Source organism: Schistocerca serialis, chromosome 4, assembly GCF_023864345.2.
Source record: "Schistocerca serialis cubense isolate TAMUIC-IGC-003099 chromosome 4, iqSchSeri2.2, whole genome shotgun sequence".
NCBI classification, from domain to species: Eukaryota; Metazoa; Arthropoda; class Insecta; order Orthoptera; family Acrididae; genus Schistocerca; species Schistocerca serialis.
Window position 1 is genome coordinate 600,577,389 of NC_064641.1, and position 26,979 is coordinate 600,604,367.

The 26,979-nt window shown below is 37.0% G+C and overlaps 1 protein-coding gene across 2 annotated transcripts in view; it reads left to right on the plus strand.

Annotated features, from left to right (window-relative positions):
• Positions 1-26,979, plus strand: part of LOC126475377 (cyclic GMP-AMP synthase-like receptor) — a 353,607-nt gene that overhangs the window by 249,168 nt on the left and 77,460 nt on the right. For both annotated transcript variants that reach the window (XM_050103201.1, XM_050103202.1), the window contains exon 10: positions 11,561-11,641. In XM_050103201.1, coding sequence (XP_049959158.1) covers positions 11,561-11,641 — 81 coding nt within the window. The remainder of the gene's footprint in view (positions 1-11,560; positions 11,642-26,979) is intronic.

Here is a 26,979-nt window from a genome sequence, read left to right on the forward strand (position 1 = left end):
CAAGCATTGTGTAATGAGAAACGGAGTGTTTTTTTGCTGTCAACCAGAGCTTAGCCACATGAACTAAATCACTTCAGCATGTAAAACTATCTAATTGGTTTCCAAATCCATTGAATACTGTTAGTTGCTATTGGGCATCTCATATATCTAGTATAATACCTAACTGAGCTAACCTTGATCTTTCACTCATTTGTCATACTGTAATGAGAACTTTAAATTGTAATTCATGAGAATTACCTCTAACATTGCTTCACTGTAATTCTCCCCAACATGTATCTAATGAATGAAGAATGTATCTAACCTAACCCAAAACACTTTTTTGGAAGCTGTGCACAAGCAGCTACACTCTCAGAAGTGTTTAGGCTTCAAATTTTTAATGACTGATAAAATCAGCTACACTTATTGTATATAGCATGCTTCAAAGTTAAAAATTTATTTTAGTGAGTTTTCAGGTGTAGAACTATTAGCACAATTATATGTATGGGATTATGCAATAAATAGTGTGAGCAATGTCACAATAGTTAAACCCTGCAAAGGGTAAGTTTTAGTTTAAGAACATATTAGTTCATTGCTTCAGTTACTAATTTTGTGTAACACTTTGTGTTCACAAAATTATTTATTGCATATAATCTGGGCTGTATTTAGGATGGCTGACATCCCTAGGCAGTAATTTATTTTACACCCCCTCCCCTCCCCCCCAACTCTCCCCCCCCCCCCCCCCCCCCCCCTTATTTCTAAACTTCAGCATTGATATTTGTTTACTAACTACCAACAATAAAGCTGCTTAATCAATAACTTCAATTTTAAATTTTGCTCAAGTATTTAAATAGCATATCACATAAAGCATATGCACAAGTTAAACATTCAAAATTAATAAACTACTACAGTTCAATAGCCCCTTTTATTGAAAAATTACCACAAAAACATCAAACTTGGACACAATAGTGGTAAAAATAAAAAGAAAATCATTACAGTTTCAAATACCAAAATTACTTCAGTTAAATGAGAATTTTAATCTGTCCCAAATACATTATACAATACCATTTAACTGACCTTTTCCAAAATATAGTGAACTTAGAGAAATCACTTCCTTGCAAATTCATTTATCACTCCCTGGACATTCAGACTGTCATGCCAGATTCTGTGGCTAGTACTCCCAGACTGGTCAGTCATTCTGATTTCCTGTTGTCCATAGGTAGTTCTTAACCTGTTTTAAAACAGGAAAGTACTTGAACAGTTTGTTGCTGAAGTACAGCTGTAAATCTTGAGTGCTGTGTACTCTTTTATACAGAATCAGCATTTAAAAAAAAAATAAATAAATAAAATAAAATAAAAACAAAAAAAACAGCATTCTACAGAGAAATGGAAGTGAGGTCAACTTGTCACCATCTTCTTCCTTGATAGACAATAGATAGCTTTTAAAATGTATATATTCTTCACCATAGTTGTTCTCTATGTCAGAACTAGACATGGCTCTAACTTTCTATGTGGCATCATAAATATGAAGAGTTTCTAGTTCAGTGATATTTGAGAGAAATGAAAATCTTTAGTTATATTTTCTGTAGATATTAACTCTGTTCTGCAACTCATCCTGAAGAGTTTGTATAATTTTAGAATAAGACATTTTCATTCTTCTACAGGTCTCAACACAATAGGATCCTGTTTCTTCTTCAAGACATTTGTGTTTCTCTTCTGAGTCAGAAGATTCATCAAAGAATTGCCCGCTTTTAATTTGGCATTTTCTTTTTAGTTTCTCAGCAGTTCAACGATTGTAAAAGTTGTCTGAAGCTCAGCTAAAAACATTGCAAGAGAGCCATATATTTCAACAGAAGTATAAATGTCTACATCCTCAGCTTGCAGACCTGTAGCTTCCTAGCTTCACATATAACCCTACCATTCTCATTTTCAGAAATTGTTTTTAATGCAGAAGACACAGCTTTCCAAACTCCATTCAAACTCTTACAAGCAGTCTTGCGTATACACCATCGTGTTGTAGACAGTGACTTTAGTTTCATACTTGCAGAATCAAAAAATGTTTCCAATTGTCCCATTTGCCTTTATAATCTACAAAGAAGTTGTGTAAACCTTGAACTAACTCACAAAAATGGTATTGCAGTTGTGCAGCATTGTCCAGCTCATGAGACAACTAGGTGGAGCAAGTGAGCTGAACCTGGAATGAAGGAAATTATAGAGTTTTGGTCCTTGAGTCATGCTTGCAAGCACCAGACATGGTGGCTGCATTATGAAATGACTAACCTCTATAGTTGTCAAATTTCAGTCCATGTAATTCTAAAGAATTCAAAACTGCTTCAGAAAGCTTGTTTCCAATGTGGTCTGCATTTTTTATAAAACACAAGAATCTTTCAATTGAAAGTCCATCTTCATGACACATCTGATTATTATACTTAAGTGGTCATTATGGGATATATCTTGTGTAGAAACTACTATGACTGAGAAATATTTAGAAGAAATAACTTCCTTACATCTTCTTGGATCACTCACCTTTGCATAAGATACATTAAATCTTCATATGTTGTAGGTGACAAGTATGGAGAAATCCTTTTCCAGGGTTACCAAACCCTCCTATATGATCAGCCAAATAGGAATCATAATCGGCAATTAATTCACACATCTCAAAATTTCCATTTTTCACAGAGCCAAATATCTCTTTGTCTCTAGGATATGTTAAACCCCTAGAAAATAGCTTCTTATCTACAGAAACAACCCATTTTAGCACATTTCTCCAATATGTAATCTCATGTTCATGCTGGTGGTAACCATTTGTCAGTTCTATTCATCTCATTTCCTCTGTTCCTAAATTTTAGGAAGCAGTCTCTGTGAGAGATAGAATTTTCATGTTCAGCTATTCTTATTTCAGCATGGCTCCAATCACCGAAACCAGATGTTGCAAATTGAGATGCACCACCAAATAAGGTACGACATACAGATAACAATGATCCTTGGCTAGGAGAATATGCTTGCTAAAGCTTTGGAAAAGTACAATGTGTACAATAAATCAATTCTGATTTTGCTATTGAGAAGTATTATTATGAAATTAATTAAGTAGGTTGGATAGTCTGGAGGTCAGATAGTCATGAGACAGATAGTTGAGAGTCTGCTGTACTTTGATTATGTCAAATACAACAGGACAAACTTCAATATGACAGTTTAGTATCAAATTAATCACTTAATTTTAAGTTGAGGATGATGTGAAACTTTGTGTTGTGCATGACAGAAACATAAATGAAGAACTGAATAAAATGTGACAAGCAAAATCTCGTATGCTATGTGATTATGTGGAGAATAAGGCTGTGCACTCAGAATGCACTGTTGCCCACTGCTGTCAGTTGTGGTCAAACAGAGCACAGGCAGGATGCACAATCCAGCTGTCAAAGAGTAGTAGTTCTCACTATGATCTGTTGTTGCCTTTATTTGCATTTGCTTCAACTACATGAAGGAAGTAGAAATGTGAAATTAAAACTAAACGATCTCTTGGAAATTCACTGTCTTTGCAAGGAACCGTGATTTTGTAAGGAACTTTCCTTCAGTTATTTCTGAATGTCTCATGAACAATTGGAAATATTACACAAGCTAATTTAAATTGAAATGAACTAGAGAAAGCCCATAGGTTCAGAGGAGAGAATTATCAGTTTGCTTGAGGCAGGCACATTATTTATGATGTTAATTGAGTACTCTGTCACTGCTTGGTAGAATATTATTTATGATAGAATATTATTTGTGATAGAAACCATTTACTTTATGTTATCATGTACTACCCCATGGTCTAGGGGTAGCACCTTTAATTAGTAATAAAAACGTTATCGGTCCCCGGTTCGACCCTGCCCGCCACTTAAATTTTGAATAAAAGTCATCAGCAAATGCTCACCAAAGACTTCCTGCATAAGAAGTCACCCTCATTGAGCTGACAGCCTTCAAAGAGGGTGGAAGAATGGACAGAGGTTCAGGGCACTCTCGTGACCTTGGGATGGGAAACTGCCCCTAAAGGTGGAAGAATCAGCAATGATCAACAGCATGACGATGCAGAAGGAAATAGAAACAACTGCATTAAAGACACACAATATGCATCCACAGGACATGTGGCTTATGATTGGAAAAGTGTCATGATGGTCTCCCCATTGGCAAAAGATTACTGTCCTCCATTTGGTTCTCCGGGAGGAGACTACCAAGGGGCAGGTGACCACGAGAAAAAGATTGAATAACCAGTGAAAATATAGTCTTCTATTAATGAAGGCAAGGAATATGGAATATCTGAAGTTTGAACATGGTAGGGAAGCTAGAAAATTTGAAAAGGCAAATGCTAAGGCTCAGTTTAGAACCAGCGGGGGCCAGTGAAGTGAAACGGAAAGAAGATGAGAATTTCTGGTCAAATGAGTATAAGATAATACCAATAGCAGCAGAAAATAGTATAACAGGAGTAGGATTTATTATGAATAGGAAGGTAGGAGAGAGAGAGAGAGAGAGAGTTACTGTGAACAGTTCAGTGATAACATTGTTCTCATCAGAATCAACAGCAAACCAACACCGACAACAAATAGTTCAGGTATAGGTGCCAACATTGCAAGTTGCAAGTGAAGAGGTAGAGGAAATTTGTGATGATATTTAATAGTTAAGTTAGTTCATAAAGGGAGCATAATATCTAATAGTCATGGTGGATTGGAATGCAGTTGTAGTTGAAGGAGCAGAAGGAAAGGTTATGAGAGGATATAGGCTTGGTATAGGAATGAGAGAGGAGAAAGACTAATTGAATTCTGCAAAAAGTTCAGTTAGTATTAGCAAATTCTCTGTTTAAGAATAACAAGAGGAGTAGTTATACTTGGTAAAGGCTGGGAGAAATAGGAAGATTTCAGTTAGATAACATCATGGTCAGGCAGAGATTCCAAAATCAAATACTGGGTTGTAAGAGCAGATATAGATCCAGATCACAATTTAGTTGTGATGAACAGAGGGATGAAGTTTACGAAACAAGTCAGGAAGAAGCAATCTTTTAAGAAGTGGCCTACAGAAGTACTAAGGAATGAAGAGATACAATTGAAGTTCTCTGAGGCTATAGATACTGCAATAAGGAATAGTTCAGTAGACAGTTCAGTTCAAGAGGAGTGGTCATCTCTAAAAAGGATAATCACAGAAGTTGGAAAGGAAAACATAGGTGCAGAGAAGGTAACTGTGAAGAAACCATGGTAACAGAAAAAATACTTCAGGCAATCAATGAAAGAAGGAAGTGTAGAAATGTTCAGGAAAATTCAGGCATACAGAATACATTTCACTTAGGAGTGAAATAAATAGGAAGTGCAGGGAAACTAAGGTGAAATGGCTGCATGAAAAATGTGAAGAAATCAAAAAAATAAATGATTGTGAGAAGGGTTAGCTCAGCATACACAAAAGTCAAAAACAACCATTGTTGAAATTAAAGGCAAGTGTGGTAACATTAAGAGTGCAACGGGAATTTCATTGTTAAATGCAGAAGAGAGAGCGGATAGGCAGACGGAGTACATTGAAGGCCTCAGTAAGGGGGAAGACTGTTCTGATGCCACGATACATGAAGAAGTAGGAGCCAATAGGGATGAGATAGGGGATCCAGTAGGAGAATCAGAATTTAAAAGAGCTTTTGAAACCTTAAGATCAAATAAGGCAGAAGGGCTAGATAACATTCCATCATAATTTTTAAAATCATTGGGGGAAGTGGCAACAAAATGGCTATTCATGTTGGTATGTAGCATGTACAAGACTGGTGATATACTGTCAGACTTTTAAAAAAACATTATTTACACAATTCAGAAGATAGCAAGAGTCAACAAGTGTGACTATTATTGTACAATCAGCTTAAACACTCATGCATCCAAGGTGCTGACAAGAATAATATATATCTGTTAAGACATCAGGAAACAACTTCCATGGTAACAAAGAGGGCCATAGAGGGTGAAAACTGTGGGGGAAGATATAGATTGGAATACATCTAGCAAATAATTGAGAACATAGAATGCAAGTGCTAGAGGTTTCTACAGTGAAACAAACTTTTTCCTTCTCATACATTTCTCTGATACTATAAAGGTCACTGGAAGATTCCCATGGTTAAGAAACTGCAATGGCAACTTCACTTTATGGTACTGTGTCAGCACTACGTTGTGACACCACTGAGCTGGGTGCTGCAAGGACTGCGGGGATAGATGTGGTGGTGTTTCATCATTTAAAATTGCAAGTTCGGTCTTTTCAAATGCTGTGCCAGCTGTATTTTTAAATGAGTTTGTGTCCAAACTGTGAATGTCTTGAATGAGTGTACATAACTCAAAAATAAGTTGCCATATGGTGAAGTTCATGCTTCTTTTTCCTGTTGCTTTCTCTGTTGCATCGATAATGTATGATTCCAGCTAAATCTTCATTCATTTCTTTTGGTTTTAGTGTCATTGGCTGGGGTTTATAGACATATGTTCTGATTCAAAATTTGTTCCTCCAGCCACTTTCAAACATTTTCAGTGTCAGTTTAATACAGGCTCTGTACATTTTGATTGACAAAAATTCTGTGGACTACCATGGGTCACAAGTATTTCACATAACTATGAAAACTCCTACAAAAAATGAAAAGGTTGCAATCAGTGAGGGATATATGTAGAAGGAGACCTGTTTATATACAGGGTGTTACAAAAAGGTATGGCGAAACTTTCAGCAAACATTCCATACACACATAAAAAGAAAATATGTTATGTGGTCATGTGTCCAGAAATGCTTACTTTCCATGTTAGAGCCCATTTTATTACTTATCTTCAAATCACGTTAATCATGGAATGGAAACACACAGCAACAGAACGTACCAGCATGACTTCAAACACTTTGTTACAGGAAATGTTCAAAATGTCCTCCGTTAGTGGGGATACATGCATCCACCCTCCGTTGCACGGAATCACTGATGTGCTGATGCAGCCCGGAGAATGGCGTATTGTATCACAGCCGTCCACAATACGAGCACGAAGAGTCTCTACATTTGGTACCGGGGTTGCGTAGACAAGAGCTTTCAAATGCCCCCATAAATGAAAGTCATGAGGGTTGAGGTCAGGAGAGCATGGAGGCCATGGAATTGGTCCGCCTCTACCAATCCATCGGTCGCCGAATCTGTTGTTGAGAAGCATATGAACACTTTGACTGAAATGTGCAGGAGCTCCATCGTGCATGAACTACATGTTGTGTCGTACTTGTAAAGGCACATGTTCTAGCAGCACAGGTAGAGTATCCCGTATGAAATCATGATAACATGCTCCATTGAGCGTAGGCGGAAGAACATGGGGCCCAATCAAGACATCACCAACAATGCCTGCCCAAACATTCACAGAAAATCTGTGTTGATGGCGTGATTGCACAATTGCATATGGATTCTCGTCAGCCCACACATGTTGATTGTGAAAATTTACAATTTGATCATGTTGGAATGAAGCCTCATCCGTAAAGAGAACATTTGCACTGAAATGAGGCTTGACACATTGTTGGATGAACCATTCACAGAAGTGTACCTGTGGAGGCCAATCAGCTGCCAATAGTGCCTGCACACGCTGTACATGGTACGGAAACAACTGGTTCTCCTGTAGCACTCTCCATACAGTGACGTGGTCAACGTTACCTTGTACAGCAGCAACTTCTCTGACGCTGACATTAGGGTTATTGTCAACTGCACAAAGAATTGCCTCGTCCATTGCAGGTGTCCTCGTCATTCTAGATCTTCCCCAGTCGCGAGTCATAAGCTGGAATGTTCTGTGCTCCCTAAGACGCCGATCAATTGCTTCGAATGTCTTCCTGTCGGGACACCTTCATTCTGGAAATCTGTCTCGATACAAACGTACCGCGCCATGGCTATTGCCCCGTGCTAATCCATACATCAAATGGGCATCTGCCAACTCCGCATTTGTAAACATTGCACTGACTGCAAAACCACGTTCGTGATGAACACTAACCTGTTGATGCTACGTACTGATGTGCTTGATGCTAGTACTGTAGAGCAATGAGTCGCATGTCAACACAAGCACCGAAGTCAACATTACTTTCCTACAATTGGGCCAACTTGTGGTGAATTGAGGAAGTACAGTACATACTGATGAAACCAAAATGAGCGAAAGCGCTGGCAGGTTGATAGACACACAAACAAACACAAACATACACACAAAATTCAAGCTTTCGCAACAAACTGTTGCCTCATCAGGAAAGATGGAAGGAGAGGGAAAGACGAAAGGAAGTGGGTTTTAAGGGAGAGGGTAAGGAGTCATTCCAATCCCGGGAGCGGAAAGACTTACCTTGGGGGGGAAAAGGACGGGTATACACTCGCACACACACACATATCCATCCACACATATGTCTGCTTGTGTCTGTATATGTGTGGATGGATATGTGTGTGTGTGTGTGCGAGTGTATACCCGTCCTTTTTTCCCCCGAAGGTAAGTCTTTCCGCTCCCGGGATTGGAATGACTCCTTACCCTCTCCCTTAAAACCCACTTCCTTTCGTCTTTCCCTCTCCTTCCCTCTTTCCTGATGAGGCAACAGTTTGTTGCGAAAGCTTGAATTTTGTGTGTATGTTTGTGTTTGTTTGTGTGTCTATCGACGTGCCAGCACTTTCGTTTGGTAAGTCACATCATCTTTGTTTTTAGATATATTTTTCCCATGTGGAATGTTTCCCTCTATTAATTCATATATATACTTAAAACTTTTTGAGGCATGTTTGAAGAACAGGTGATTCTACAGAGCTAACAAGATTCACAGATGATGACAAAGTAAATATGTTCCTGGAAAATTATAAACACTATTCATGAAATTAATAAACATTGTTTTATTATGGAGCCCACAATAGGCTTGTGTAATGAGATAGCCTTGCGTATGTACCACACTCATTAGCACAAGCTCACTGCTTTGCACAATGAAGCTGAAATATTTGCAAAATTTAAATCTTACAGATTCAGCAGTATATGAGGTCTTGTTTTAGATGGATGAGACCCCTTGTATGAAGTTTCTAGGCATCCAGCTGTGTAAGGAAATGAGGTGACAAAAGCACATGGTAAAATAACAGTTCAGTCCTGGATGCTTTGCACTTACAAATTTCTCTCATTATGTTCACCTTGATGCAATTACTGGCACTCTCTGCATGCTTTTACTTGTTACTGCCCTGAGGCAGTACACCTAAGGTAAAAAAAGTATTTATTGTGTGAAGTAGCTAACAAAACATCTTGCAGGAACCTCTTCATGGACTTAGTGATTTATTCAGTTATGTATCAATACTCAGCTCCCTAATGGTGTTTCTGTTTAATAATAAGAATAAATGTAGGATGAACTATGTGATTCACATCCCTAATGTAGCATCAGGAATAAAAATAATTTTCATACGAGTTATGCATCCCTATCAAAGATTCAGAATGGAGTTTTACAGGACCCACCAGTGAGACAAAAAGATATCAGGTGGTAGTAAGACACAGTAGCAAGTGGGAGGGCACATTCTGCCATTTAGTTGTCGGGAATCCAGTGGAAGCACAAAATGCCTTTCAATGTCATTTTATTAATATTTTATTGTCAATTTAAGCTCACTAAGGATCGCTTAAGACTAGTTCTTCTACGATACTCCCTTCTGTTCCCAATATCTCTTGAGCCCTGCTGATAATTTCTCCTTCCTCTCCTGTGAAAGGGGCTTCTGACATTTAGGGACTCTAGGTGATGGGGTCAAAGACTCTACCATAGTACAAAATTTGGAATGATCTTCTACCTCAAGAACAGAGGTCCCAGTTGAAGCCAAGTCCTTCAGTACTTCATTGAGCCACAGGCTTCCAGTCTTGTAGCTTTTAACCAATGAGAAGATCTTCTTGGTAAGCCTATTGTTGTTCATTCATTGTAGGTGCCCATAGAACTTGAGCCTCCTATGTTGCATACTCATGTTGACTGATTCTAACTGGTGATACAATTCAGAATTAGACTTCAGTCAGTAGGTTCCATCTGGGAGCAATCTTGGGCCATGAATTTTTCAGAGAATACATCTTTCAGCTTTCCCCAGGTCATTCATCATGCCTTTTCTGTTCATCAGGAGGGTCTCTGCGGCATACAGAAACTGTGGCCTGTAATGACAGACCTTAGCATTCTTTGAAATGCACTTCTTGTTGTACAGATTGTGGGATAGATGGTATGCTGTGTTGAGTTTGTTACACCTTTATACAATGGAGGTGCTGTCTCTACCATTGGGGTGGACTATTCACCAAGAAAACGAAAGTGATTAACCCTCCCAGTCATTCCATGTATAGTGATCAAAGGGGTGTTACTGGAGTACTGTTGTCAGAGCATTTGGTCTTGTCATGTGATATTTGTAACCCTGACATCACAGTAATGACAGCATGCTTAGAGTTGTTGGTTAAGATTGCAATATCATCTGTGAAAGCAAGGCACCTTATCTCAATTCTTCAGGTCCCAGCTCCAACAGTAACTGGTTTGATTCCTAGATTCCTCATCATACATTCCCAGGTTTTGATGACTTTATCAAGCACCAGATTAAACAGAATGGCTGATAGACCAACACCCTGTCATACTCCCATTTTGATGTTGAAACTCTGACATAGTTCTCCTCTGAACTTCACCTTAGAGATTGTACCCTTGAGAGTCTGTTTGATGAAGGTGTGTGTGTTGTAATCCACACCTTGTTCTTGCAGTACTAAAAAGAGTGTTTGACAGTCAAGGAATCATAATCTTCTGCAAAGTCAATGAAAACCATGGTGATGTTTATACTCCTTTTTTGTTTTAGCTGAAAAATAGTTTTCAGATTGAAGATCTGCTCTGTACAGGACCTTCCATGTCAAAATCCTCCTTGCTATTAACCAACTGTTTGATCACATTGACTTTCTACATTGTCCAGTTAAATCTAGGAATGCACTTTGTATCATTGGCAGCAGAGAGATCCCCCAGTGGTTGCTGATGTCACTGCAATCACCTTTATTATGTAAAAGGTGAATTACAGCTGATTTCCAGTCATCAGGGATCCTGCCAGTCTCTCAAAAGTTGACCAAGATCTGGTGTAGGACCTCTGTGATCGTATTTCCACCTGCTTTCAGAGTTTGTCATTTTAATATACAGTGTAATCAGTGATTCAAATATGGATAAGAAAACATGAACAGAGTGGACTGACCTGTTATTATCCTATAAACATTATGCTGAGTCATGTGGACTGATAATGTGTTGCCTTCAATGAAAAACTTTCACCAGGTGAGGTGTGCATATTTACTTTTCTCTGTATTGCACCGCTAATGGCTATCCTTTTATTTTTTATATAAATGTAATAAGCTACCAAAAATTAATTCTTCAAAAGTCAATTAGATTTTGTAATCTTCCTCTTTCATTAGTGGGCACTGTATATTCTGGTGCAAAACTCTGTAGCAGGTTGTTTGTACACAGCAGCAGGAAATTGAAACTCTGCAGATATTCAAAAATAAAGTGAAGGAGTGCCTTATTAGCCACTTTTGTGATTTATCACAACATTTTAATGAAGGGACATAAATTTCTGTCAAATGTTTGTTTTCTAAAATTCTTGTTGCAGAACTGAGGATCAGAATCATGAGCCACTTCCTGCTACCCTGCAAAGCAGTAATGGAGGATCTTTTGACACTTGGAATCAAGGGTGAGCTAGCACTTAATGTACTCATTCAAATGTTAATGAAGTAGCAAACACTATTAGAGTGAGAATTAGGATGCTGCTCTCTGCAGTATGATATTTAAACTGTGAGTTAAATGAAGGCTCATAAGTAAGATGACAGGTTCTTTCCAGACAGTGAAAGGTTACACATGTTACATCAAAAGTGAACTAGTTTTTTATCTTCTATAGTTGCCTGCTCACTGGACTAAAAACTTTTTCCCTCCAAAGTTCCTTTCTATATAGGATTGTGATGAAGACAAAGGATACCAAGGAGTTGAATGTTCAAACAATTTGTTCTTTAAATCCTCCAGTTTTCCCTTAGCTAAGCACTTTCATTGTTCTGGTGAAGGATGAATATTTCTTTTGCAACCCTTGTTTCTTCTCACATGTTTCTCATCCTGTTAGTCCCACGGGCATATGTAACATCCACCAGTTACTCCAGGTTAATCAATGATAATGATCCTTGAGGTATTCCAGAAATCACTGGTTATAAGCTTTCAGGTACATGAGACTGACTTCAAATTTTTGGTGATGGATCATCGGCTTCCATTCTACAGAATTATTTATTACTTCATTTAGGGTGTCGAATAATGGTCCCACATTCAATCCACATTTACATATTGGTGCTAGATTGTTTGGTTCCATTTTGTGCACATTTTCAGTGTATCCATTTAGGGCTGCAGTTTTGTGTTAACCTCTTCACAAATCTCTTCAACAGGCTTATTACATTCACCCACTCATTTCCACTTCACAGAAAAACATAACAGTTATGATCCACCGAACAAGCTAATGTATATATCTAACTGTTTACAGTTATATGGTTTATTCTTATCCAACTTCCTGTCTCTTTCATTTAAATTTTCTCCAAAATGGAACATTTTAGCATTACTTTACACTGTTTTAAACAAGCACAGGGGAAGCATATGACTGCTTACTGTCTTTTTATTTGGCCAATACTCTATTACAAAAATACATGTATTGCTCTTCATAATTTGAGTTATGTATCAGTGTTAACAGCAGCTAGATATCTATTGAAGTTCTTTAATTATATGTGAGATATATGTGAATATATAGAAGCTTGCACAGCATAGGGTAGCATGGAGAGCTGCATCAAACCAGTCTCAGGACTGAAGACCACAACAACAACAACAACATATGTGAATAACAAAAGTGTTGAATTAAAAGCACCAGTTTACTTTTGTTCTACAGTATTACTGTACTACAGTATTGTAGTACTATGGTACTACTATAGAACAAAAGTAAATTGGTCCTTTTCATTTATTATAATGTGGTTCTACCAAGAACTGATGGAAGATTCTGTTAACATGACAAAAGTAGTGAAGTTGAGGAAGTAGATAAACAGAATTTAGAAATACCATAATAATTATTTTGTAGATATACACATTGCTGTATAAAATAAAAATTACACCACTTTCAGCTTACATAAAAAATGAAGTTAAATAATCAGAAGGATATTTATAAAGGTATTAATTTATTGATCACTCTTTGGATAAGGAGTTAATTCAATACTATATCTGAGAATATAGTGGAAGACATTAAATAGCATTTATTTATGTACGAGGTTATACTGAAATGTAATGCTTCCACCTTTGTAAATCTTCAACACTTGGCAGCATTGGTATGTGGCAGGTGCTGCCTTGTTGTGTAGCCTCTTCTCTACAGCTCCAGTTGGCAGGAAGCCTTAGCATTGAATGGTTGTGTTGTTACAGTGTAAAGTATGGAACCCTGTGCAGACGATCTGACAATGCCATTTAAGCAACGTGCAGTAATTGAATTCTTGACAGCAGAAGTGTCACCTCAAAGGAGATTCATCAGAGAATGAAAGCAGTTTATGGTGATTGTGTTGATGTGAGTACTGTGTGTCATTGGGTGAGTAAGTTTAAATATGTTGAGGTGGGAACATCTGACCTGCATGACAAACAAAGAGCTGGATGTCCTGTAACAGCAACCATCGAGTTTCACAAGCAAAATGTTGACAGATTGATTCAGGATGATCATTGTATCACTCAGAGAGAAATTGCAAGCACAATCGGCATTTCACAAGAACGTGCGGCCCACATTATTGCTTTGCTTGGTTATCGGAAGATCTGTGCATGATGGGTACCCAGGATGCTGACTCCTGAAATGAAAGTGCACAGACTTGAAATTTGCCAGGAACTCCTCTCGCTGTAGGATAATGAAGGTGACACCTTTCTCCATTCAGTTGTGACAGGAGACGAAATGTGGGTACACCATTATGACCCAGAAAACATCAGTCTATGGAATATCAGATGAAATGGCAGTCTATGGAATATCGACACAAAGACTTGCCCCAGAAAAAGAAATTCAAGACGCAGCCCTCAGCTGGAAAAATCATGGCCACAGTGTTGTGGGATGCAGATGGTGTTACCCATGTTGATTTCCTTGATTGTGGAATAATACTAAATTCAGAGCGTTACATCACAACACTGCAAACTCTGAAACGACAGCTAACAAGGGTCCGAAAGGAAAAGGAAGTTGTTTTCCTGCAACATGACAATGCTTCCAAACCACACACTTCACGTGCCACCACAACAGAACTTCAGAGACTGAATCTCACCACCATATGGCATCATAGTCCAGATTTAGCACTCTCTGACTTCCGTCTGTTCCCTATAATGAAAGACAATCTGCGGGGTAATCATTATGCTTCTGATAAAGACATTAAGAAAACTGTGAGACTGTGGTTGCAGAAACAGAGTGTCAACTTCTTCTGTGAGAGCTTCAGAAAACACATTCATCATTGGCAGAAATGTATGGAATTGGCTGGTGATTTTGTGGAAAAGTGAATATTGGTAATTGAAGATCACATTCTAAGGATTATTTCTACATTTGATTTATTGAAATATTCCCATACAAACCCAATTAACAAAGGTGGAGGCATTACTTTTCATTCAACCCTCATACTAATAAACAGAACTGAAGTTTTTATTCATAGTAAAATTATCACATAAAATGGAGATATTTTCCATGAAATTCACATCAAAACTACATTTGGTGTATGCTTATGCACAGCCTATAGTACTTGGTAAAACATAACATTCACACTGTGTATTTTTCAAAACATCAGTCAGATAGTGTCATCATGATTATAATCACCATCATCTGTTTCTACATCTATACTCTGTGAACCACTGTTAAGTGTATGACAGTGGATACGCCCCTCTGTACTGACTATTAGGGCAATTTCTCATTCCTTGGAAGGTGGAATGTGGAAAAAATGATTGTTTAAATGGCTCTGCATGTGTGCTGTAATTAATCTAATCTTGTCCTCACAGTCCCTATGGGATTAATATTTTGGAGGTTGTAGTACACTGCTTCGATCATTATTGAAAGCTGACTCTTGAAACTTTGTTAGTAGCCTTTCTGCCATCTTGACTGCCAAATGCATTTTATTCAGCATCTCTCAAAAGTTTCTTTACAGTGACTGTAAATCTTGGAGGTCACTCCTATTATTAACTGTCCTACTGGGTACATATCTATCCAGTGCATGGTCAACTGTTCTTTTAAACTTGAGCCATAGTTCCTCTACATGCTCCTGTCTTGAGCTAAAAGTTTCAAATTCCTCATTGAAGTATGACACTATTGATTCTCTGTCTAGTTCCCTGAACGTATAAATCTTTCTCCTTGTGTATTTTGCCCTTTGTGTTTTGGTATTCATTTTTGCTATAATTGCCTCATGGTCAACAATACCAGTTTCAATGTGGACTTCCTCAGAGAAGTCAAGCCTGTTTGTTGACATTAGATGTAATATATTTCCATCCCAAGTGGGGTTCTGAACTACTGTTCTAGGTAGCTTTCAGAGAAGGTATTTAGTAATGTTTCACAGGATGTCTTTCATACCCACCACTAACAAAACTGATTGTTTGATGATTAAAGTTTCCTCCAATGATTATAGTATCTTCACAGAACTTTCCTATTACAATGTAGTGCCTACTCTTGATACTGCATTTTTCCCAAGCAGTCTCATATGCAAATTCAACTTCTACCTTGGTGTATTTGAGTTTCTTGCCTACTGCAACAAATACACCACCTCCATTTCCCTGTTCTTTTGGTATACTCTTAAATTTTTCCCAACATCTCACCACTGTCAACTTCAGGTTTTATCCAAACAATGGAAAATCCAAGATAGAAGATGACAATATTATGAAAATGATAGTTGCTACTCACCATATTGTGGAGATGCTGAGGCATAGAAAGGCACAACAAGAAGGCTGTGAAACAAAGCTTTTGGCCAAACAGGCCTTCATCAGAATTAGACAACACACGTGTGTGTGTGTGTGTGTGTGTGTGTGTGTGTGTGTCTGTGTGTGTGTTTCCATGTGTGTGTATGTGGGGGAAGGGGGGGGGGGGAGGGGGGGCGGGTATGTTGCCTAATTCTAATGAAGGCCTGTTTGGCCAAAAGCTTTGTTTGACAGTCTTCTTGTTGTGCCCATCTACAGCTCAGCATCTCCATTATATGATGTAGCAGTTATCCTTTTCATAACACTGTCAGGTTTGAATTAGCTTTCAGTGCCTAATATTATGTGAGCTTCAGTGTTTTTTGGAATGCTTCAAGCTCTGACACTTGGCTCCAAATGCTTTGGCATTTAACCACCAGGATTTTGATACTCTGATCCATATAAGGCATTTCTTTGGGATTTACACTGATATTTCTGGGTTTCCCATAGCTATCATTATCTGGACTGAATGGAGAGTTACCTAATCTAAAAAGCTCTTTTGTGCATCCCACACACAGTCAGCTACCTGGGTAGGAGCCTCTGACATGTATCACACACCTGACCCATTAATGGGATCCCACAGTTCTCAACCTTATGGTGCAAATTGAGGAAGTCGCAGCCTAGCTTGTCATAGAACCTTCAAAATCTCTGGTCCATTTCTTCCACTCAACTAATAACCAAGGAGCGATGATCTGTTCTGGGGACAATGCTGCAGGTTGTGAGCTTCACTGAAACTCCATGAACAAGGATGTTATTCTCAACTGTCTCTGCTAGTCATTGGAATGCTCCAAGTATGATCTCAAAGCCCAGACAAAATTCATCACTTGTTCCAACTTGCACCACAGTCTGTAGTTGGTTGCACCATGTGCCCTAAATGGTTGTCAGAATAGCCTCTTCAGCATGCCTCCAAGCATACACACTGAGTATACCTGGTATTTCTTTCCATCCCTTGTTGCAGTTTCCTTAAGGGGACCACTATTCATTATACATTGGAACTGACAGTGACTAATAGATCCCTACCCTTTTGTGTTTGCCTCCTCTTGAAATGGAGTACAGCTTATTTCCCCAAAACAGGTGACGTGAGCCCTACTGACTCATTTCCAGTCTCAGTGAAAGACAGCACCTTGAGCTTGTTTGTTAGAGAGTTTGGTACAGCAGTCTGAGTCCTCCTTGGTTCCTGTCTACCCTATACAGGATACCTAGATCCAACATTGTCATTCCATGCACCATCAGGTGGATGAGTAATGATGGGTCTTGTATTTCCTGCAGGAGAGACAGTGTCCACAGAAGAGGATAGTACCTTGAGTATCTTTGGTGTCTCTGGTACACAACTCTTGGTAACCCTCCAAAAACATCCATTCACAGCAGCTTCCAATCACCTGACTGTAGTCAGGGCTATTTCCAACTGCTTGTAAATAGTAACCAATTCATTCCCTGCCTGAGAACAGTAAACACAATGTGCGTGCATTATGCCAGCTGCAATATTTTAGAGAATGGTGAACAATGTATGCCTGGTGCAGTATTTTACTGAATAGCACATAAATAACTTTATACTAAGCTTGCTGTTTCTTTTTTAATTTATGAGTTTTATATGCTATGAATATTATCTACAATCTTTTGGAATTGAAGTAATTTATAGCCAAAAATGAGGTGTCTGTTATGACAACAGAAAACTTGGTACAAGTTTTACCAGTTCTCTGAAGCATTTCTTGGGACATGATTACTAAGAAAGTTCAGCAGTAGAAATATTGTACAATAAATGTATAAAATATACACTCCTAGTATAAGAGAAAACTAATATGACACAATGTGTTACTTAATGTTACATCTTCAAAGTAACTGTAAATCATAAACACCAATTTACCATGAAAATCTTTGCAAACATCCAAAACTTCTCAAAGTGTACTTTTTTCACACAAATATATGATGAAATTTGGGTACTGTTGGTTGCAAGCAGGGACAGAGTGGCCAAGATTTCTGAAAAGTACAGTTATTATTGATTGGCAACATTGTGAAAACGATAGACTGCTACTCATCATATAGTGGAGATGTTGGGGGTCACAGATAAGCATATCAAAAGGCTGTAAACAAGTAACCCTTTGACCAAGAAGACCTTCATTGGAATTAGACAACACACACACACTCATGCAAATGCAACTCACACACACATGACCACAGTCTCTGGCTGCCTCAATTGAATCTGGCAGCTTCACTTGAATCTGGCATTGGCAGTCAGACTCTGTGGTTGTGTGTGTGTGTGTGTGGAATTGCATTTGCACGAGGGTGTGTATGTTGTCCAATTCTGATGAAGGCCTTTTTGACTGAAAGTTATGACTGCCTGAACTGAGTCTGGTCTTGGCAGCCAGGGACTGTGGTCACTTGTGTGTGAGTTGTGCTTGCGTGTGTGTATGTGTGTGTGTGTGTGTGTGTGTGTGTTGTCTAATTCAGATGAGGGCCTTTATGGCTGAAAGCTTTCATGTTTGAGAGTCTTTTTGTCACACCTACCTGCAACTCAATATCTCCACTATATGATGAATAGCAATCTATCCTTTTCATAATATTTTCATTATTCTGTACGAGATTTTCATTTATTTGTTGGAGAATTTTGATCTACTATGTGCCTTACCATTCTTCATTAGTACGTCAGATGTAGAACTTTTCAATTATAAGAGAAAGGGAAAGAAGAAATATTGTTTAGATTTCATTTAACAACATTGCTTTTCAGTTTACAAATGAAAAACTTAAATTACTAACGCTAAAAAACTATATTGTATGAATTTTAAATTTTAAATAATTTAAATTTTAATTTACAAGTACAATTTACAAATGCTTTGAATTAAAATTCAAGAACTCATTTACCAAGTAAAACCAGTGATTAATTGGAAGTAACTCTAGTTTACTTTAAAAAGATATTTCACTTTTTTTGTTATTTTATATAGCTACATGTACTACTGAAAAATTTAACTTTTCAGTGGAGCGAACAATTGTGGAGCAATCATCCCCGCATTGTTTTCACATAACATAGAGAATTATATTCAAGTAGCATACTTGAGAACAGTGCTTAGGGAGAGAACAGTGCTTAGAGAGGTAGAAAGAATTGAAAATTCATACTGCACATTGTGAAAAGTATTCAAATGCTTAAAGGTTCTGAATTTGAAATGTCTCTCCAGATCAAGTACTGTGATGCCAACAGATACTCAATGCAGCAATGCAGCAACATCTATTCTGTGTATGAAGTAACTACACAGCATACATAGTGTCCACTAATAAAAATTATGCTGATTCATCTCTTTATAATGTGATCAAATTATTCCAATTTAATGAAAAGGTTTTGTATTTTAAAATACCGATTTCTGTCTTTGAAGTTTGCCTGAGAACAATTAATGTTAAGCAATCCAAATTTATTCATATGCATCACAAGCATGTTACATCAAGCACTGCATTTTCCTTGTGAATATTTTGTGAGTGAGTTACTGTGAAGGTGCAATTACACTTTGAAAGATGACTTGTGGTGGTGGTGGTGGTGGTGGTGACAAGGCAATATTAGTTGCAGGCTAGTGCACAACCTGTTAGATGGTTCACCTGCACAAGGGTTTGATTGTACACCATTGCTTTGAGCCATATACTAATTCAACAAATAATGTCAATCTATGAACAGTCAAAGAATAATTTAAACCACCTTTCACTATGAAAACATCAAGTAAACTGGGAACGGTCTATTTGTCCATTGATGTATCCTGACACAGGGTCAGACTCAAGTTCACTTTAATTTCAGTCAAAAAATGTTCCCTTAATTGGAGGCCATACCAGGGCTAATATTCACAACTAATAATTTATGTTTTGTAAAGCAGTGCAAGCAAAAAATTCATACATGTACAGTGTTTCACTTTTGCAAGGGCATGCTAATGTTGACTAATTCCACAAAATAATTGGGTTCACACAGTCTAATATGAAAGTCAACATTTGTTGGCTGACTCAACAAATAAACTCATCTTCACAATTCTAAGCTGTTGCATCAAGACTGAACAAATCCAACACCAGTGGCTCACAGGCCGTACAGCTCTTACCCTCACCACCAATACTGACAAAAGACTGTGAACATGCACTGCTTTCTCCTGCTGCAACTTGATCATATGACCACTACTTGAGTCATATCAGTGTTTAACTCCTAGACAACTGAAATTATTCACGATTTTAAATATATTTATATTAAACACATAATACAGATCTCTGTGCTACTTTTGTACTTGTATTTGTATTTGTATTTGTACTTGTATTTTTATTGATCCAGGCAATCATAGTATTGTACAGCTGTACATATGATATTGGATAGGTCAAGAGAGCTATTTACAGTAATTTTTACAAATTGATGTTTACATTATTTTGTAGCAAGGAAATTATCTATCTTCAACAAAACAGTTAATACAAATCAAAGAGATGTAAGGTTTTACATATGATATTGGATAGGTCAAGGTAACATATTTGCAGGTAATATTTAATAAATTGATTTTACATTATTTTGCAATGAGGAAGTTAGCTATCTTTAACAAAACAGTAAATGCAAATGTTGTATGGTAAAATACAAACAACCAATACAAATGTAATAGTAAAGTAGTCCAGTGTATTTCATAGACATGCACAGTATATAATTTTCAGACCTAATTGAACATTTATCATATTTTTTACATTTTTAACCCCTTTCAAAAAAATGATCAACTGCATAAAAGCAATGGTCCAAGAGATATTTTTTTAACTTATGTGTGAAGGCTCTTGGGTTCTTTGTTGCTTTGATTTCATTGGGTAAATTATTATACATTTTTATCCCAACATTTAAAACACTTTTTTGGTAGCAGGTAGTTCTGGACTGAATCATATGTAGGTCAGATTGCTGCCTTGTTGCATAGTTATGAATATCTCCATTGAATTTTAGTGTGCAGTCATTGTTTAACAGGTATGACTTGACAAATGAGACGATATTATAAATGTAAGCAGAGGGCAGTGTCATAATGCCATTTGTTTTGAAATGTTGTCTGCATGATTCGTTATGTCTTAGATTACATATTATGCGTATTGCCATTTTTTGCATTTTAAAAATATATCTACCTCCAGGTGAGTTCCCCCAAAATATGATTCCATACTATAATGTAGAATGGAAGTAAGCATAATATACATGTATGAGAACAGATTTTGTGACTGATTTTTTGAGTATCCTTAAAATGTAACACGCAGTTGAGAGCTTTTTTGAGATATAATTTGTGTGTGTCTCCCACTTAAGATTTTCTGCAAGCCATATGCCAAGAAACTTGACAGAGTCCACACACATAAGCTCTTGGTTATTTAGAATCACATCAGGCATTTCTTGTTTTTGGGATGAGAGTCTGAAGTTGATGTAGGTTGTTTTCTGTATGTTTATAATCAGTTTGTTCTCGTTGAACCATTTGCTGAGTGACGACATAAGCGGTTTAATTTTTTGGTTGTGGTCCTCTGTATCAGTACCCGTTATTAGAACACTTGTGTCATCGGCAAATAGTGTGGTATGTCCTGTAGCAAGCTTTGTGCTTATATCATCAATGTATAGCAGAAACAGTATGGGTCCCAGGATTGAGCCTTGTGGCACACCATGTCTAATAGGCATTGTGTCTAATAGGCATTGATGGGTGGTTGTATTCTTTTTTTCAAAATTAATTTCAACTTTTTGAAATCTGTTTGACAGGTAAGATTCTAACCATTTGTTTGCAATTCCTCTTATACCTTTATTTGCTAACTTCTTAAGGAGTATGGTATGGTCAATTACATCAAACACTTTGGATAAATCTAAAAAGATACCAGTAGTGATTTCCTTATTATCCAGTGCTTTTAAGGTTTCGTTGAGATGCTCATAAATAGCTGTGGTAGTTGTCTTTTGCTTTCTAAAACCATGCTGGTGTTTTGTCAATAAGAATAGTTTATTAGTAAAGTCTTCCAATCTGGTGTAAAATAATTTTTCAAATATTTTTGAGAATGAGCTGAGTTGTGCTATGGGCCGGTAATTGGCTACATCATTTTTAGAGCCCTTTTTGTGAAGTGGGGTAATTTTAGAAGTTTTTAGTGGGTCAGGGAAAACTCCATTTGTAAAGGATGCATTTATTATGTGGGTTAGGGGTTCTACAATGGATTCCCCACATTTCTTTACAATTAAATCAGGAATATTGTCACTACCACTGGAGTACTTATTCTTTAGTCCTTTTATAACTGTAAGTACTTCAGGATTGGAGACTTTGTGAAGCAACATTGATGCCTGTACCGGTGTGGTTTCTATTAGTGTTTGGTGTTGAGCATTTGGTCTTTATCAGGTTTTCTGCTATTTTGCTAAAATAGTCATTAAAACCATTTACTATTTTTTGGGGATCTGATGTGACTTCATCATTTAGGTTTAGTTTTAATGTTTTGTTTATAACATGCTGCTTACTGTTTGTTTCATTTTTTACAACTGTCCACAAGCCTTTCATTTTATTGTTAGATTCCTTTATAAATTTATCATTGTATAATTTTTTTGCTTGTTGGATAACTTTCCTATAGATTGCAAAATAGGTCTTACAATATGACCTAAACTGATCATCGACGTCATGGTGTTTCATGTGATTTTTTAGTCACGCTTTTTTGGCTGGAAATCTTTATCCCTTTTGTTACCCATGAGTTTGTGTGTTTGTTTCTGATTTTCCTTGATTTCAGTGGAAATTCAGTATTGAAGTGGTGGAGAAATGTTTCATGGAAGGAATTAAATATGTAGTTTACATCATTTTCTTTATAGACCTCTGCCCAGTTTTCAGCCCTTAACAGATAGTTAAAAAGCCTTATATTATCATCATTAAATTGCCTTTGTATTTTAGTTATTGTGGGATATTGTCCTATGTAATTTAAAATCGCTGTTAGTATTTGGGCCTCATGGTCACTGTAACCTGTGCTGACGACTTCGATTGAGTGGTGCAGTTTGTCTGTGTTTATGAAAATCTGATCTAGAGCTGTTTTTGAATTTTTTGTGATCCTGGTTGGTGTGTTTACCGTTGGGGATAGGTTGAATGAATTTGTAATATTCAACAATTCGTCTTTGTTTTTTCCAGGTGTGAGGAAGTCAATATTAAAGTCTCCACTTATTAATAGATTTTTGTTTAGTGAGTGAATTTTTGTGAGTAGTGCTTCGAGGGAGTGTTTGAAGGTTTGGATGTTCCCATCAGGGGCTCTATATACTTTCAGTATCAATAGGTTATAGTCTGTTTTGCATTTCATTATTGTACAGATTAACAGATTAATTCTACATTCAGCTGAAACTGTCTTTTACGTAGTACCTTTCACGCTATGAATCAGAACTACAGGAAAAATCAAATTTGCAGTTTAATTCTTTATGCTTGTAGGTTGCCACTGAAGGTAAATGGAAGTATTGTACAACATTATTTTACAAGGATATATTACCAAAATGTATAAGCAATGAAGAAAATTATACAACTACTTATGCACAAGCTAATCTATGAGTGTAATTGTGGCAGAGCTTTGGCACAGCCTCTCTACTATGATATTTTTTGTCTAGTGAAAAGTATATACTCACAAGTATTTTTTTAAAAAAAACATATCTAAGCTTTAGTAACATAACTAATATGGCTGGTGGAGACTTTATTGGAATTTTCACTTACTTTTTGTATTTTTTTGTGTTCTTTAGTGGATATGTAATTTAGGAGTAGACACACTCAGAATTTTGTCCTAACAGCATGTCATCTGCTAACACTTAGCTGTATGGTGTATTTAATGATGCAGGATTTCCTGAAAGCGGTTGCACACCAAACTGTGGCTCAGTCATAGCCATCTCACCAGCTATACATCACTCAGACTGGCCTTCACATTTCATGACTGATATATGTATATAAACCCACAGCCTGTAGCTTTGAATCATATTAGTCTGCTGCATGCGATTCAAAGAAGCACCAGACAACAAGCTGAATGTGTCTGTCATTAGTTAAAATTACCTAATTTCTAGTTGAACCAAAATATGTGTATGGAATTTTTGAGACAAAAGAGAAAAAAAATGATCTCCCCAAGGATTAACCCTCCAGTGGGTGCGCCTGTGTGTAAAGTGCACCAGTCACAAATAACATTGTTTTGTACCACTCCAATGTTGTTTTACAACTGTGAACCCATACCTATTCATTCATTACTGCAGCAACTAACAGAGTAATAAGTTGTGTAAGTGAGCGGTAGCACTCTAAAACAAACAGAAAACTGGGTAAAACAAAGATACTATCCATTCAAGAAAATTACCCAGTTTTTGACCTGGCAGCACAGCCCACAATGAGGCAGTTATCTATGAATAAATTAGTAGTCAAATAAGTGGATGGCAGGGATCTGATGCAACTGCACTGTTCAATGCTTCGAGTGGGTCATCAGCGTGGGTGACAACTGTGCATGACACAAAATGATACAGTGAAAGGTTTATGTTATTATTGATTAACTGAACAGTGGTTCAGTTTATATAATGTTTTTTATTTTATCATTGTTTAATTAAACTAAGATTAAACTGTAATTTTGTTTATATATGTTTACCATGGTAACATAAAGACAGCTATTCCTTATATGTGTACAAAGGCGCCATGTGCCTTCTTGTGCTATTCCCACTCAAGAGTTGAATACACTCCTGTAAACTACATCTAAATGAACTCATTCATTTATGTCAGTTATAGTTACTAGTTCATTTGTCATTTATGAGCACCTCTCATATTACAACAACACTATTTTCACTGCAACTCTATTTTGAGAATGGTCCCTGCAAGTCAAGATGGTTAGTTCTTGCATCAGTTCACTATGGATTGCTCTCCATTCATTCTTGCTTACAGCCAGCAGTATTGTGTATTTATCGCCAGCCAACTCATCTGATCAGACAACGAATTTCCAAAATCAATGTTTGCTCAGGTAAATTGACCCCATCCCATATGAGGAAACCCAACAATCCTATCCCCAAGCTCTAGTTTTAACTCCAGATGTCATACACATATTAACAAATTTAATAAAACCCTAAAATTAATTTTTTAAATGACTATTTTCTTAAACAAATGATCTACATATTGCCTTCCTACTTCTATATTTACTTTCCTAACTTCTTTAAACAGAAATATGGACATTACACATAATTCCCACACAGACAAGATTTCTGACATCTTCATATCATCTGTGAATATTTTTTATCAGCCAACATACACACATACTAACTTTACACAGTGACACCACCAAATAATTAGAACTGTACAAACATGTCATATTAGTATACACTTTATATATCAGATTACCTGCATTATTTCTCACAGCATGATTATAACTGTTATAGTCTTTAAGCCAAACTGTATCTTTGATATTGAGGATACTAAACTCTAGGGTCTATGCACACATGGTCCATGGTATAACTGAAGCAGTTTTTTAATATCTCCATCAAAAATACCTGATTTTTCTTTGGTTTTGACTACTGTAATACTTTATCTCCTAGTCTGAATTTTGTTTCTTTGCATCTTCTGTCATGCCTTCTCTTTCTTTCTAATTCCCTTCTAGTCATTCACTCTTATGCTAACATTTCTCTTTCTCAATTCATCAGGTTTTGTTTTGGTGGAAAATATATTTTTGCAACAATCAGATTCTCTGGCCTTTCACCCTTCACCCGTAGCACAACTCTGTACTGTATTCAATAAATCCTCAAATGCTGATACATATCCTACCCTTGCACTGTGCTTTTTGCTGTAGCATGTTCTGCAGAACTTGCCAAGTGCTCACATGTACCCTCAGCAGGATTGTTAGCTGGGTGGTACACTGATATCCATATATGATTTATCCCTGATCTTTCAATAAACGGGTCCCATATATGTGAAACAAACTACTCAGTTACCAGGAAAAATATGTTCTGGCCTCATAAAATTTACTAAATAATCTCTGTCTCATTTATTAATAATGCTCTAAACTGGGCTTTTCTCAAAAGCTATAATTTGACAAATTTTGAGAAAACATCAACTACCTCAGTTAACTTGTATGTAAGTTCTCTAATGATACTGTAATCATCAGTGGAGACTTTAACCATCCAACAATTAATTTGAAAATGACAATTTTGTTAGTGGTGGACACAATAAAACATCCTGCGAAACTTTACTAAATTCCTCCTCTGAAAACTATCTAGAACAGATAATTAGGAATCTCAGTCATGATGCAAACATATTGGATCTAATGGCAAAAATATATCTGATCTCTTAGAGGATGTCCACTTCAAAACTGCAGAGGTTATTGCATAATAGGTGTAAAACAAAGCATAGAGAGATGCTGAATTAAACATGTTTGTCTGTCAAGGTAGCAATGTGTGATGCATGGCTACCATAGGAGGATATTGTCAGATGATGTTTCACGAAACTCAGAGAAACTCTGATCATATGTAATGGCTGCTAGTGACATCAAAGTTCGTGTCCAGTATGTAGTAAGTGAGAGACAAACTGAAACTGAGGTTAGCAAAGCAAAAGCTGAGATGCTTAACTCCATTTTCAAATGTTCCTTTACAAAGGAAATCCCAGGAGAATTGCCCCAATTTAATCCTCAAACCACTGAAAAGATGAATAAAATAAGTATTAGTGTCAATTGTACTGATAAACAACTGAAATCGTTAAAGCGGAACGAAGCTGTAGGGCCCAATGGAATCCCCGTCAGATTCTATACTGAATTTGTGGCTGGGTTACCCCCTTCTAACTATAATCTACTGTAGATCTCTCAAACAAAAAATCATGTCCAGTTCTTGAGAAAGGCACAGACCACACCCATCTACAAGAATGGTAGTAGAAGAGATCTACAAGGAATTGTGCCCCAGGGGTTTGTCTCGGGACCCTTGTTGTTCATGTTGTGTGTTAATGACCTTGCAGACAATAGTAAAAGCATGCTTTTTGGATATGATGCACTTATCTATAATGAAGTACTGTGTGAAAGAAGCTTCATGAATATTCAGCCAGATATTGATAACATTTCAAAACAATGCAGAGATTAGCAGATTGCTTTAAATATTCAGAAATGTAAAAT